Raw genomic sequence first — 12958 nt, 5'->3', positions numbered from 1 at the left:
TGGCGTGAGTGAAGAGCCCTAGAAGTTTTCATTTTAGATACTAGACGTAATTCATGAGAATTGCAAAATGACTGTACAAAACGAACTAAAGAAATGCATCCGAATAAAAATGTAAAAAAATGGGGCTTACAAATAATTTTATATTGCGGTCATAAAGATACCGTTTCAGCAGAATGGAAATGAAATGATCATTTCCATTCATATTATTCCTCACCTCTTTGATGAAGTAGTTGCTACAATTGGACCGTCTTATTTAATTTTTTTGGACCGCTACAATTGGACCAAAAGCATAATGAAACGTCATTTGAAGATCGTATCTATGGTAGTAACATATCGAGTAAAAAAATAATCTGCCAAAAGGAGTTACTTCCTTATTTGCTTGTTCGTAAGACGATTCCTTATGGGGAAGAATACGTTGAAATCTACGATCGGCAAGACTACTGCATTACTAATTAAATTTGTAAAGATTGCTGATTAAATTAAAGTAAAACCCTAGGGGTACAATGAAGCAAAGTAAAGAGTCGGTAAAGAGCAACTAGAGCGTTTGCATTCTCACCTTGAAACCGGGGCCTGTGGGAGGGGTCGTGAGGGACGTGAGGCCACCCTTGGGCTCAGCCGCGTACCGTCCCGAGCGTGGTCCCGCCTTAGGGGCCTCGCCCCTCTTCAGGGCGCTCAGGATCTGCTTAGTGTCGGCGACCGTGAGATCCTCCTGGCGGTGGTAGCGAATCATTAATAAAATATATTATGATTGTATCCAGTCATTGAAATTAAAATTAGGCAAGGTATGTCAATTACCCAAGTGGCAAGAACCAATTGCCTGTTGAAGCTGAGGGGAGCGGTACAGCGAGGTCAGAGACTGCTACGACCGCAACGGATATTGAAGACTCACATAATAATCATCGTTGACTTGTATCATGGGCGCGTTGATATCACCACTCACATAACAATCATTGTTGACTTGTATCATAGGCACGTTTACATCACCACTTGCATAATAATCATCGTTGACATCACCACTCACATAATAATCATCATTGACATCATCACTCACATAATAATCATCGTTGACATCACCACTCACATAATAATAATTTCAATAACCTTTAATGCTTTGAGAGGAATTGTCTTTGAGAAGACTAATTGTCTTGATTGCACAGTTTCAACACAATGATTTAAAAATTTTATGTGTGGTGTACTGGTGTTACCCCAATCTTGACATTACAGGCACATCGTCTGCTGCTAGCTGCCTGCAGTGACTACTTCCGAGCAATGTTCACTGATGAGATGTTGGAGCGACAGCAAGAGAACATTGTGCTGCATGGTGTCTCTGCTGTGGGTCTGGAGTCTGCTCTTGAATATATATATTCTGGTGAGATTACCCTTGCATAGACAAAAAAATTTAAATGTTTTATGCTGGTAGGTACTAATAATCATACCAATTCCACTGTACATTTACTAATGTATCTGTCAAATTTTAATAATGGAAATTGATAATGAAAAATTTGACCTTGCATAAATACTGTTGCTGAAAATAACTCGCCAAATATGGTTAGTTTATGTGGTAAAATTATATGATAATATGGTATGTTCATTTCATGAAAGTTATGAAAAACTATGTGACTCTGATGTTATCCTATATTATCAAGTTTCTGATATCATTGAGAGAGATATTAGTGCCTCGGTGATTAGAGAAAGTAAAATTGTGATTAGAGAAAGTGTTGGGAGTGATGTTGGAAATGTCTGTACAATAGGCAGATGATAGGTGATTGGCAGTTACATAATAGTAATACACAGCATGGACCACATGTGCAAATAGAGGGCTACTTTGGGCGTAGACTCAATTTAGCATGTATGCCCACTTGGTCTGCTTCTTTTATATACTGAACATTGTTTACTCATTGATGTTCCAAATTCATTTCTGATACCTGCTAATCATTTCAAGCACTGCTACTGCAGGCATCTTTAAATATCATAGAACAGTGCTATCTGCTAATAACAGTTGAATACGTTTTGTGAGAAGTGCGATCTTCTTCTTGTCTGAGGTCTAATGTTTTACATGTTGTTGTAGGCCTTTCTCCACTTGTCTCAGCTTCATTGCTCCACATTTTATCTGATCTTTATTGCTCTACGTTTTTTCAGACTTCTAATGGTCCACCTGTTGTCAGAGATTTAGTGCTCTACGTGTTGTCAGTGGTCTAATTCTCTGTGGCCTACAGGATCTCTCAGCCTAGAGCCATCCACAGTTCAGGACGTCTTGGATGCGGCCTCTCACCTACAGCTGCCAGCTGTGCAGCAAGCCTGTGCTCGCTACCTACAGGTGGATTCTTGGTAGCAAACATTCCTATTTATGATTGTTTATTTGGTGTAGTAAAGTATAAATTCAAAACGTTTGAAAATAAATTAATAACTATGTGTGTTGAACCACAGACAATATAATTCACAGTTTCCCGTTATTTAGACGTGTATGTTCTTTGATGGATATTTAAGAAACAGAATAATTATCATGCCTATTTCTGTTTGACCTTAAGGCTGGTAGTCAGAGTACAGCAAAGTCTGAGATCAGGGTTTTCGCCATTGAGGTTTTCCTTGATCTGTCCGAAGCTCAGCTAGTCGCTACCCTCAAGCTTGTAGTCTTTGTAATATGATCCTAGCAAGCCCCTTTTTTGTGACAACTGGCGGATTTTTGGTTGCCGAGGAATGGCTAGTGGTCGGCTATAACTAATTGGACTAGGCCGACCGCTGGCCATGTATTATTCCTCACCCCTCATTGGGCGGCAGTCACCATGCTGCCCGTCATGAACTGACAGCTCAGTAATTTACAATGTTTCTTTCCCCTCATACCTTCCACAACACCTGCATTTGAGCAGTTAGTATGCGGGATTCTCCCTCCACGTATTAGCATGCTCGATCATAACTATTTTTTGGTAGATAATATCTACAACAAGGAGGCTGATCAAGGAATGCCGAGTATACAATTCAAGTTCAATTTAACAACCCGTTTAAACCTCGAAAAAGTGTAAAAGTTGCAGACTTGATGAACAATTATATTCAAAGTTTCTTGAAATTTCCTTTCATTATAACTCTTTTATAATGAACATACAACAATGACATATTGACAAAAACATATAACATATTTTTTGTTCCTGGTCACCGTTTCTAAGTAAATAATTGGGTAAGCATGGAAAAATCCACATTGCCATCTCATTTACGAGTGGAATAAAGTGCAGCCTAATTAGTGAAGAAACTCATGGAGAAGAGCCGAGCCTGTTCGAAGCTTCGCGGTTCTCAATCAGAGCCTTAAGGTCACTGAACTTTCAACTGGAATTTATTCTTCCACTAAAAATGAATCAAAACGAAGTGAAAACAAGTCAAGTTTCCTTCTTAATTGCCCCATTGATCGCAATTTTTATTACTTTTTATGTATACTGAGGCATTGGATTATCAATTGTTTAACTGAATGATTTTGTGAGGCCACAATTTTACCTGTGCAAGAATTTATGATAGAATAATCTTGTTATGATATTTTATCAGCCTTGAGTCAAGAATTATACTATCACTGACTTTAATAACATTTCCTTTAATCTTAATTCTATCTTCCTTCATACTGATTATTCTTTATTGCATTCAATCATAATTTTTGAGCGTTTTTGTTTTTGGCTTGTACATAAATAAATTATGGGGTAATAATTTATCCACAAGTAAATTTAAAATTTATTCTGATTAAGGCATGGTTAACTTAAATATATAGGATTATATTCTAGGAAGGGTTGATTTAATTAAGTTTGATCTAATTTAGTTGAGCAATCATGAAATGATAGCGTGATTGTTCTTGAAGTACTGCAGCATTTTATGTTTTGATTCTCCATCAAGTGTTGTTGATTTTTATATAGTAATGCCCATTGAAGTGTTGAAAAATTAGGTACGGTATTTCAGTGTCGTATCACTAGAGTAATTAATCATTGCAGGACCACCTTGACGTAGACAACTGTGTGGATGTAGCCAGCCTCGCCGAGACCTACAGCCTGACACAGTTGCGCGCCAAAGCTTACGCCGTGATGTGCTCGCAGCTGCGGCGCTTCAGTGGCACTGCTGAGTTTCAGCGTCTCAGTGACTCTCAGCTCGTCCAGCTGCTCTGCTCTGACCATCCTGTTGACTGCTCTGAAGGAGAGGTACCTAACTCGTGGGGTCACGGTAGGATGCTACATTCACCACAGAGCATAGAGGATACGGAATATCACTGGCCAAACCGATCAAACTTATGCGTGACGAGCCCTCAAAGTTTGTTTGAATCAGACGGCACAGTAATCACTGCATAGAAAGAATAGTTAGAAGAAAAATTATAATTGTTCATCTAAATTTGTTTATTTAAGTCTTATGTTCGATGGGCCCATTTGCCATTTCAGACACCGAATGATCTCTGGTCTTTCACATGCAACTTGAAGCCTTATGTTATAGTACACAAACCAGCACACTCAATTTCTATAGCAGAGGGATCCTTTTGTTGTTGTTGTGTTTTAATTTTATTTGTTGTAAGCTCACTGTGCATATATATAGAATACTTCACCATTACCTATATATATGAGACTATATTTAAATGAATTCCTAATGACAGGTGGCGACGGCGGTGTCTCGATGGCTGTCACACTGTCCATCACGGGACAGGCACGCTCGTCACCTTCTGTCCTACGTCAACTGGAAGGAGGTCCCCGAGCCCGTGTCCAGAAGCCTGGCTCTCCCCTGCCCTCTACCCCTCCCTCTCCTTTCCCACCAACCCGCCCCTCCTAAAGGTCAGATATCAGCCTCATTCTCACCGCAGTATTGATATTTCAGTATTTCACCGCTCCGTCTTCTGTGTGCTTGACTATTGCGGATATACTCGTAATAAAAATAATCCTTGTGTATACGTTATGAAATTAAATTGTGGTCTTTACTAATCTTTTGGATTTATTGTTAAAACTTTTATCCATTTTTAGATTTCTTACATTTTCCTAGTTTCTCTGATGTTTTTAGACGCCGATGTCTAAACTAAACTCTTAATGATTTAGACTCAATCTATGACCAGCATTTTGTGTGATCATGATTGCTATCAATTAACATTATTTGCCTCGAGCAATAAATTACTGTTACAAATTATATTAAAATTCGACGCCTTTTCTCTCTGCATAATATCTTCACTCAATTTAACATTGATACGTATTCCACTGATTTTTGTTTGTTTGGAATGAGTCAAACAATATTCCTTGCTTGCATTGGCAGATCGAAAATCAGTATTACTTTTGATTAAATAATTGATTACAGCATTCTCTAGGCTTTAAAGTACGGTAACGGCATTGGTGGAGTTCTTGGATAGTTCCGGATTTTGGCTGCGTTAAATTCTTATAGAGTACGGTAACAACTTATACCTCACTATGCCAATACATCGCAGATTTTGTCATCAAATGCAAAAAAGAATCAATTGTATTCATGCCATAATTGTTACAGGTCTCCTTAACACGCGCGGTCTGGAGCTGGCCATTCTCAAAGTTGGAGGTTTCAGCATCGCCGGCATTACAAATGAAATAACGTACAGGCTCTCAGACAGCGGCTCCTGGCGCCACCTCACCACCATACCGCACGTGGAGCAGTGCAACTTCGGCACCGCCGTGCTGGACAACGAACTCTATGTTGTGGGGGGCTGCTTTGACCAGTCCTTACAGGTTAGTCGACGGTACTAGCACTGTTGGCCAGTCGACAGTCCAGTTGCTGTCAGTCAGCAGTCCAGTTGCTGACTGTCAGTCAGCAGTCCAGTAGCTGCATGTCAGTCAGCAGTCCAGTTGCTGACTGTCAGTCAGCAGTCCAGTTGCTGCATGTCAGTCAGCAGTCCAGTTGCTGCAGGTCAGTCAGCAGTCCAGTTGCTGCAGGTCAGTCAGCAGTCCAGTTGCTGGTCAGTCGGCTGTCCAGTTGCTGGAAGCGAGTTAGATTACCATGGCTGCAAAAATACCGATAATCCAATTTTCTATTCTTTTTTATCTATCGACAAGTGGCCCAGTTCAGTTGACAGTGTTCAGCGTGTGGGACTTTTGCTAGGTATTAGTGTACAGTCGTAATATCTCTGTTGCAGCCGTGCATTTAAAACGCATTTAGCCAAATTTGTGCAAATTTTAGTTAAGTTGAAGAGATACATTCTTGGCGTAGCTTTGCAGATAATCGTTTATAGTAAACATAATTATAAAAGTTTTACTTATATCACGATAAATAATAGAAACATTATAACGTGCAGTCGTGTTCGTAAATAATCTTCAACATTAAAAAACTAGAGATAATATATACGTAAAAGTGAGAGTGGAACACCGTCACATGTATTGAAACCCTAGCTACTTCAGAGCACCTATCTCTTTATCTTTGAACACACAAGGTTCGGAATAGTGGATCAAGAAAAATAGTGTGGAACAAGAAATGAACCGGAGCTTTCTTACAGATGGAAGCAAGAAATATTGCAATACCTATAAACAAACAAGACTTTGACATATATTCAGCATACCTATATGATATAAATCATCCGGCGATGATTGAACGATATAAATCATACGGCTGAATCAATGTGAATACACTCTCAGCTCACTGGGACTCGCCTCAACTAACAACTAAGGTTACTGTAAAATTTAGGCCGTGACTGGTTCCAAACCTGGTCAGAAGGCGGCCACTCCCGCCACGGGAATATGGCAATCTTAATCCTGTGGCTACGCTGGAGTTCGTTGCAACGTAACCTTACATTAGCTTGTTCTTTACGCTAGTTGATGTTTGTTGTTACAGGAAAACATTCACCCGTTCGGGTTCCGGTACAGCGCGCAGAGCGACAAGTGGAGCACCATAGCGCCCATGCTGCGCGAGCGCTGCCGTTTCTCTCTCACGGCGCTCGACGAGAAGCTCTACGCTGTAGGGGGAGAGTCTGAGGACACCCAAGCCACCACGGGCACGGAGTGTGAAGTGTACCATCCTGAGGAGGATGTCTGGCACCAGCTGCCCCAGCTAGGGTGTAGCAGAGCACAGCACGCAGCTGCAGCCCTCAACAGGTGTCTTTATGTCACTGGGGGGCTGGACCTCACTCAGGACTCTGTGCTGAGCTCCTGCTGGGCTTACAGCACCGTCCATCAGGTGCGTGGTGGCTCTGCACACACTATGGTCTTGCTGTGCATTTTTAGCGCATTTTCTCATTTATGAAAAAAATGCACTATTGTGCTCGCCATGTCCGTCTGTCCGGCCGTGACTTCATGTTTTCATCGACGAGAAAATGCGCTTTGTCACTCACTGCAGTGAGTACAGAGTTATATTTTTAAATATTACTGTCATGGTCCCATGAAAAAATTTGGTAGCTCTACTCTTGCTTGTGTATTTTTTAATAATCGATGTATAGATACCGTAGATTAAGTAGTTTCATAGATTATATATATATGATCTAGTATTGCTTGGATGTTTTCAATATTACCGTTTTGATCCAAAAAATTTTGCGGGTTCTTACCACAAATCTAGACCACATTATCTGCAGAATCAGAATCATTGTCTCTGATATTTAATTTTAACTTTTATTGTGACGTAGCTCCATTCAATTTTCATACTTCCTAGTCTTATCATCTTATGAGAATTGCGGTAGTAATTCAATGTCAACAGTTATGGTTTATAATAAAGGAATGATTGTATGCAAGTTCATAATGAAGGAATGATTGCATGCAAGTTTCATAATGACGGAATGTTTGTTCGTAGGGACTTAATATAGTAATGATTGCGAGCAGGTTTGGACCCGTCTGGCAGACATGCCAACCCCGCGCGCGGACCACGCAGCGTTCGTGTACGACAACAGCGTGTGGGTGTGCGGTGGCTGGCACGAGGACAGCTCAGTTGGCCACCACGGCCGCCAGCTAGTGGCCACCGTTGACCGTTACGACGTGGCCACGGACACGTGGCATACGGTCACTACTGTGCCCACGCCCCGTTACCATGCCGGCGTGACCGTTATAGGATCACGGCTGCATGTCATGGGAGGGTTCTTATCCGACGTGACGTTCGACCGTGCAACGGGCGTCATCGAGACGTACGACTTGGATACGGGCACGTGGCTTGTACAGACGCCGTACCCACGTGACATCTGGGAGCACGCGTGCGTGTCTATGCACGTGCCTCGCTGCCGTGACAATATGGCGGTCATGCTGCACGTGAGATAACACGTGTCGTCACGTGGCCGTCGTGCTGCACGTGAGATAACACGTGTCGTGACGTGGCCGTCGTGTTGCACGTGAGATAACACGTGTCGTGACGTGGCAGTCATGTTGCACGTGAGATAACACGTGTCGTGACGTGGCAGTCATGTTGCACGTGAAATAACACGTGTCGTGACGTGGCTGTCATACTGCACGTGAGATAACACGTGTCATGACGTGGCTGTCATACTGCACGTGAGATAACACGTGTCATGACGTGGCTGTCATGCTGCACGTGAGATAACACGTGTCGTGACGTGGCAGTCATGCTGCACGTGAGATAACACGTGTCGTGACGTGGCTCAAGGAAGTCGACATCGAATAGTTGAATTAAAGAATAAATGAACTCAAGACCTCCCGTCAATACTCACTATGGTATTATCTGCATTATATATTTGTTTAGCGTTAAGAACTGTTATTTATTTATAGATGATAGTTATGGGTCAGTGTTGCCTCGTAGCGTAAGCACTGTAAAGCGAAGGTGTATTCTGGTGATTTGTACTGAATTTGGTTATTATTTTCGAGTTTTTCTCTAGTTCTTTTGTTTTAATTTGGCTTATATGACGCATCGTGGTCGGCAAACGTTTCTTTGAGCTTTTAAAATTTATCGCAATCAATTTAAATATTGGCATAATCAAGCGTCTATTAATTCAGTTTAGCCTACAATTTAATTTGAATCAAACGGCCAAGTTTAAGTTGCAATTTTGAAGTTATAAATAAGAGAGCAATTCTAGGATTCGTAATGACTTAATGGAATAATTGCCATAATTACCAATTTCCTACACTTCCAATAATAGTCTATGTTTCAAGAACTGTGCGCAAACATCTCGTGATGAACATCTTGACTTAATACCTGTCAAGCGGACGTCGTATACTCAGTCATAATGAACTACATAACTGTCTTACTCCTACTCCTTGTTAATATTGGACTTTCTCAAATTACTCGTACTTCTTCTTCATAATGCAGTAGGTATTTACGTCAGTTAATCCTGCAACGTTATTGTGAATATGTACTTGTCTGAGTTACACGAGCCACTTCGTCATAATACAATTCTTACCTGAATTCCCCGCTCCTAAGAGTGGCGCCATTAACGCGAGCGGTGCCCAGCGAGGGGAACGTCCAGTCATTAACCTGCTCGTTCACGTTCGTGGTCGAAATGTGTTGATGTTAAATCGCATTTTTGTGTTTTTTTTTGCGTTTTGTTTTGCTCTGTGATTAAATGTGATGTCAACTAGAACAAATAACTTAATAAAGCTGTTAGGCAAGAGACCCTGTTCTAAAGTTGCATATTTTCAAATGCCAAATAAACGTGACTACATCGCAACTAAACGAAGGTAATTGTATGTCGCAGCAGCCTAAGGATTTGTTGGTAGTCTTGTTGTTGCTCGTTATTTTCTAGCTATAAGAGCTCATCACTGCTCGTCTGTCTCGCAGACATTGACCAAATAAATGATAAGATTATCACTATATTTTATTCCCTTTCCAGTTTTTGTATTAAAATAGATCGTGAAGTTGAATAATCTGATTTTTTCACATTAAAACATGGAAAATATGATATAATTTATTCAGACCTCGATTGCTGCGCTATGCAATCAAGCTGACGAATATAATTATTCTGTACATTTGAATACCTCAGTCGGTGACGCGTCTACAAGCCTTCCTGCACCTGCGCAGGACACAAGGACAGGCTATTAGGGGCAATAAGGATAGGCTATTAGAGGCAAATAAGGACAGGCTATTAGAGGCAAATAAGGATCGGCTATTAGAGGCAATAAGGACAGGCTATTAGAGGCAAATAAGGACAGGCTATTAGAGGCAAATAAGGACAGGCTATTAGAGGCAAATAAGGACAGGCTATTAGAGGCAAATNCAAGCCGCGTACCGTCCCGAGCGTGGTCCCGCCTTAGGGGCCTCGCCCCTCTTCAGGGCGCTCAGGATCTGCTTAGTGTCGGCGACCGTGAGATCCTCCTGGCGGTGGTAGCGAATCATTAATAAAATATATTATGATTGTATCCAGTCATTGAAATTAAAATTAGGCCAGGTATGTCTATTACCCCAGTGGCGAGGACCAATTGCCTGCCAATGCTGAGGAGGGCCGTACAGCGTGGTCAGGGACTGCTACGACCAAAAGGGATACTGAAGACTCACATAATAATCATCGTTGACTTGTATCATGGGCACGTTGACATCACCACTCACATAATAATCATCGTTGACTTGTATCAGACATCACCACTCACATAATAATCATCGTTGACTTGTATCAGACATCACCACTCACATAATAATCATCGTTGACTTGTATCAGACATCACTCACGTAATAATCATTGTTGACTAGTGTCAGACATCACCACTCACATAATAATCATCGTTGACTTGCATCAGACATCACCACTCATGTAATAATCATCGTTGACTTGTACCAGACATCACCACTCACGTAATAATCATCATTGACTTGTATCAGACATCACCACTCACATAATAATCATTGTTGACTTGTATCAGACAACACTCACGTAATAATCATTGTTGACTTGTGTCAGACATCACCACTCCCATAATAATCATTGTTGACTTGTATCAGACATCACTCACGTAATAATCCTTATACACATCTAGATGTGTATAAGAGACAGGGACAGGCTATTAGAGGCAAATAAGGACAGGCTATTAGAGGCAAATACGGACAGGCTGTTAGAGGCAAATAAGAATAGGCTATTAGAGGCAAATAAGGACAGGCTATTAGAGGCAAATACGGACAGGCTGTTAGAGGCAAATAAGAATAGGCTATTAGAGGCAAATAAGGACAGGCTATTAGAGGTTATTGAAGCTGATGAGCACAGGCTCTTGAGGCTGGCAAGGATGTTTAAGCGCTGTGGTTATTCCAGAGAGCTATGAGGAGTGCAGGCAGTTTTCATATTAGATAGTAGACGTAATTCATGTGTATTATAAAATGACGATAGAAAATAGACAGAAAAAGAACACCAGAATAGTAATGTAAAAAAAGGGGCCTATAAATAATTTTATCTTGAGGGCATAAAGATACAAATGAGCCTTCTCTCAGTAGAATGGAAATGAAATGATTTTCTAAAAATCAAGATTCTGCCAACATTATGATACATTTCAATTCAGATTATTCCTTACCCGTTTCATGACGTAGTTGGTACATTTGACCCTCTTATCTAAAAGCATAATAAAACGTCATTTGAAGTTCGTATCTCTGGTAAGATAGCGAGTATAAAAATAATCTGCCAAAAACAGTTATTTCCCTCTTTGCTTGCCTGTACAATTATTCCTTATGGGGAATAATACGTTGAAATCTACTGTCAGTAAAAGACTACTGAATTACTGATTAAATTTACCGACTAATTTAATTTGTAAAGATTACTGATTAAATTAAAGTACGACCCTAGAGGTACAGTGAAGCAAGTAAAGAGAAAAGAGAAAGACTGCTGTATTGCTGATCATATTACCGACTGATTTTATTTGAAAAATTACTGATTAAATTAAAGTACGACCCTAGAGGTACAGTGAAGCAAAGTAAAGAGTCGGTATAGAGCAACTAGAGCGTTTGCATTCTCACCTTGAAACCGGGGCCCGTGGGAGGGGTCGTAAGGGACGTGAGGCCACCTCTGGGCTCAGCCGCGTACCGTCCCGAGCGGGGTCCCGCCTTAGGGGCCTCGCCCCTCTTCAGGGCGCTCAGGATCTGCTTAGTGTCGGCGACCGTAAGATCCTCCTGGCGGTGGTAGCGAATCATTAATAAAATATATTATGACCGTATATAGTCATTGAAATTAAAATTAGGCAAGGTATGTCAATTACCCAAGTGGCAAGAACCAATTGCCTGTTGAAGCTGAGGGGAGCGGTACAGCGAGGTCAGAGACTGCTACGACCGCAACGGATATTGAAGACTCACATAATAATCATCGNCTGTCTCTTATACACATCTAGATGTGTATAAGAGACAGACCTCAGAGAGCGTGAAGGCGCCGTCGGCGGTGGTCTGGCCCACGTCGATCTTGAGCTCCTCCTTGACGGTGCGCATGATGTCGTCTGACCCACACAGCCAGCACGGCGTCGTGGTGCACACCTGCACGTGGTACTTGCCCACCGGGTTCCTGCAACACACACAGGGTAAGAAGGGGTGCACACAACACAGTAGTTCCTGCAACACGCGCAGGGTAAGAAGGGGTGCACACGACACAGTAGTTCCTGCAACACACACAGGGTAAGAAGGGGTGCACACAATACAGGCAGATGACACAGCAGTTCCTGCAACACACACAGGGTAAGAAGAGGTGCACACAACACAGTAGTTCCTGCAACACACACAGGGTAAGAAGGGATGCACACAATACAGGCAGATGACACAGCAGTTCCTGCAACACACACAGGGTGAGAAGAGGTGCACACAACACAGTAGTTCTTGCAACACACACAGGATAAGAAGGGATGCACACAATGCAGGCAGATGCCACAGTAGTTCCAGCAACACTCACAGGGTAAGAAGGGGGCGCACACAATACAGGCAGATGCCACAGTAGTTCCTGAAACACACACAGAGTAAGAAAAGATGCACACAATAAAGGCAGATGCCACAGTAGTTCCTGTAACACTCACACAAAGTACAACAGGGTCCCTTACCAACACGTCACATGTCACACAATTACTTCCCTCACAAGCATAAGGCAGAACACATTATTACCTACCTCACAAAC

The 12958-nt window shown here is 41.7% G+C and overlaps 2 protein-coding genes across 2 annotated transcripts; one reads left to right on the top strand and one right to left on the bottom strand.

The window, feature by feature from the left end:
* Window positions 1-1224: 1224 nt before the first annotated feature.
* On the top strand, window positions 1225-8530 carry LOC108676088 (kelch-like protein 26; the record flags this gene model as incomplete). The annotated part of the gene is given in 7 exon segments (XM_018164129.1): window positions 1225-1369; window positions 2217-2317; window positions 3966-4169; window positions 4613-4787; window positions 5482-5696; window positions 6793-7134; window positions 7770-8530. Coding segments are annotated over 7 exon segments (1611 nt in total), but the record flags the coding sequence as incomplete, so codon positions are not given.
* A 1253-nt stretch (window positions 8531-9783) lies between these two features.
* Window positions 9784-12512, bottom strand: LOC108676086 (NADH dehydrogenase [ubiquinone] flavoprotein 2, mitochondrial-like; the record flags this gene model as incomplete). Its single annotated transcript, XM_018164127.2, is given in 3 exon segments — window positions 9784-9901; window positions 11824-11976; window positions 12157-12512. Coding segments are annotated over 3 exon segments (527 nt in total), but the record flags the coding sequence as incomplete, so codon positions are not given.
* Window positions 12513-12958: the final 446 nt, after the last annotated feature.

The sequence above is a fragment of the Hyalella azteca genome, unplaced genomic scaffold (genome assembly GCF_000764305.2).
Source record: "Hyalella azteca isolate HAZT.00-mixed unplaced genomic scaffold, Hazt_2.0.2 contig9253, whole genome shotgun sequence".
Taxonomy (NCBI): Eukaryota; Metazoa; Arthropoda; class Malacostraca; order Amphipoda; family Hyalellidae; genus Hyalella; species Hyalella azteca.
The sequence above is the reverse complement of the archived record's forward strand: the minus strand, read 5'-3'. Positions and strand labels throughout refer to the sequence as shown.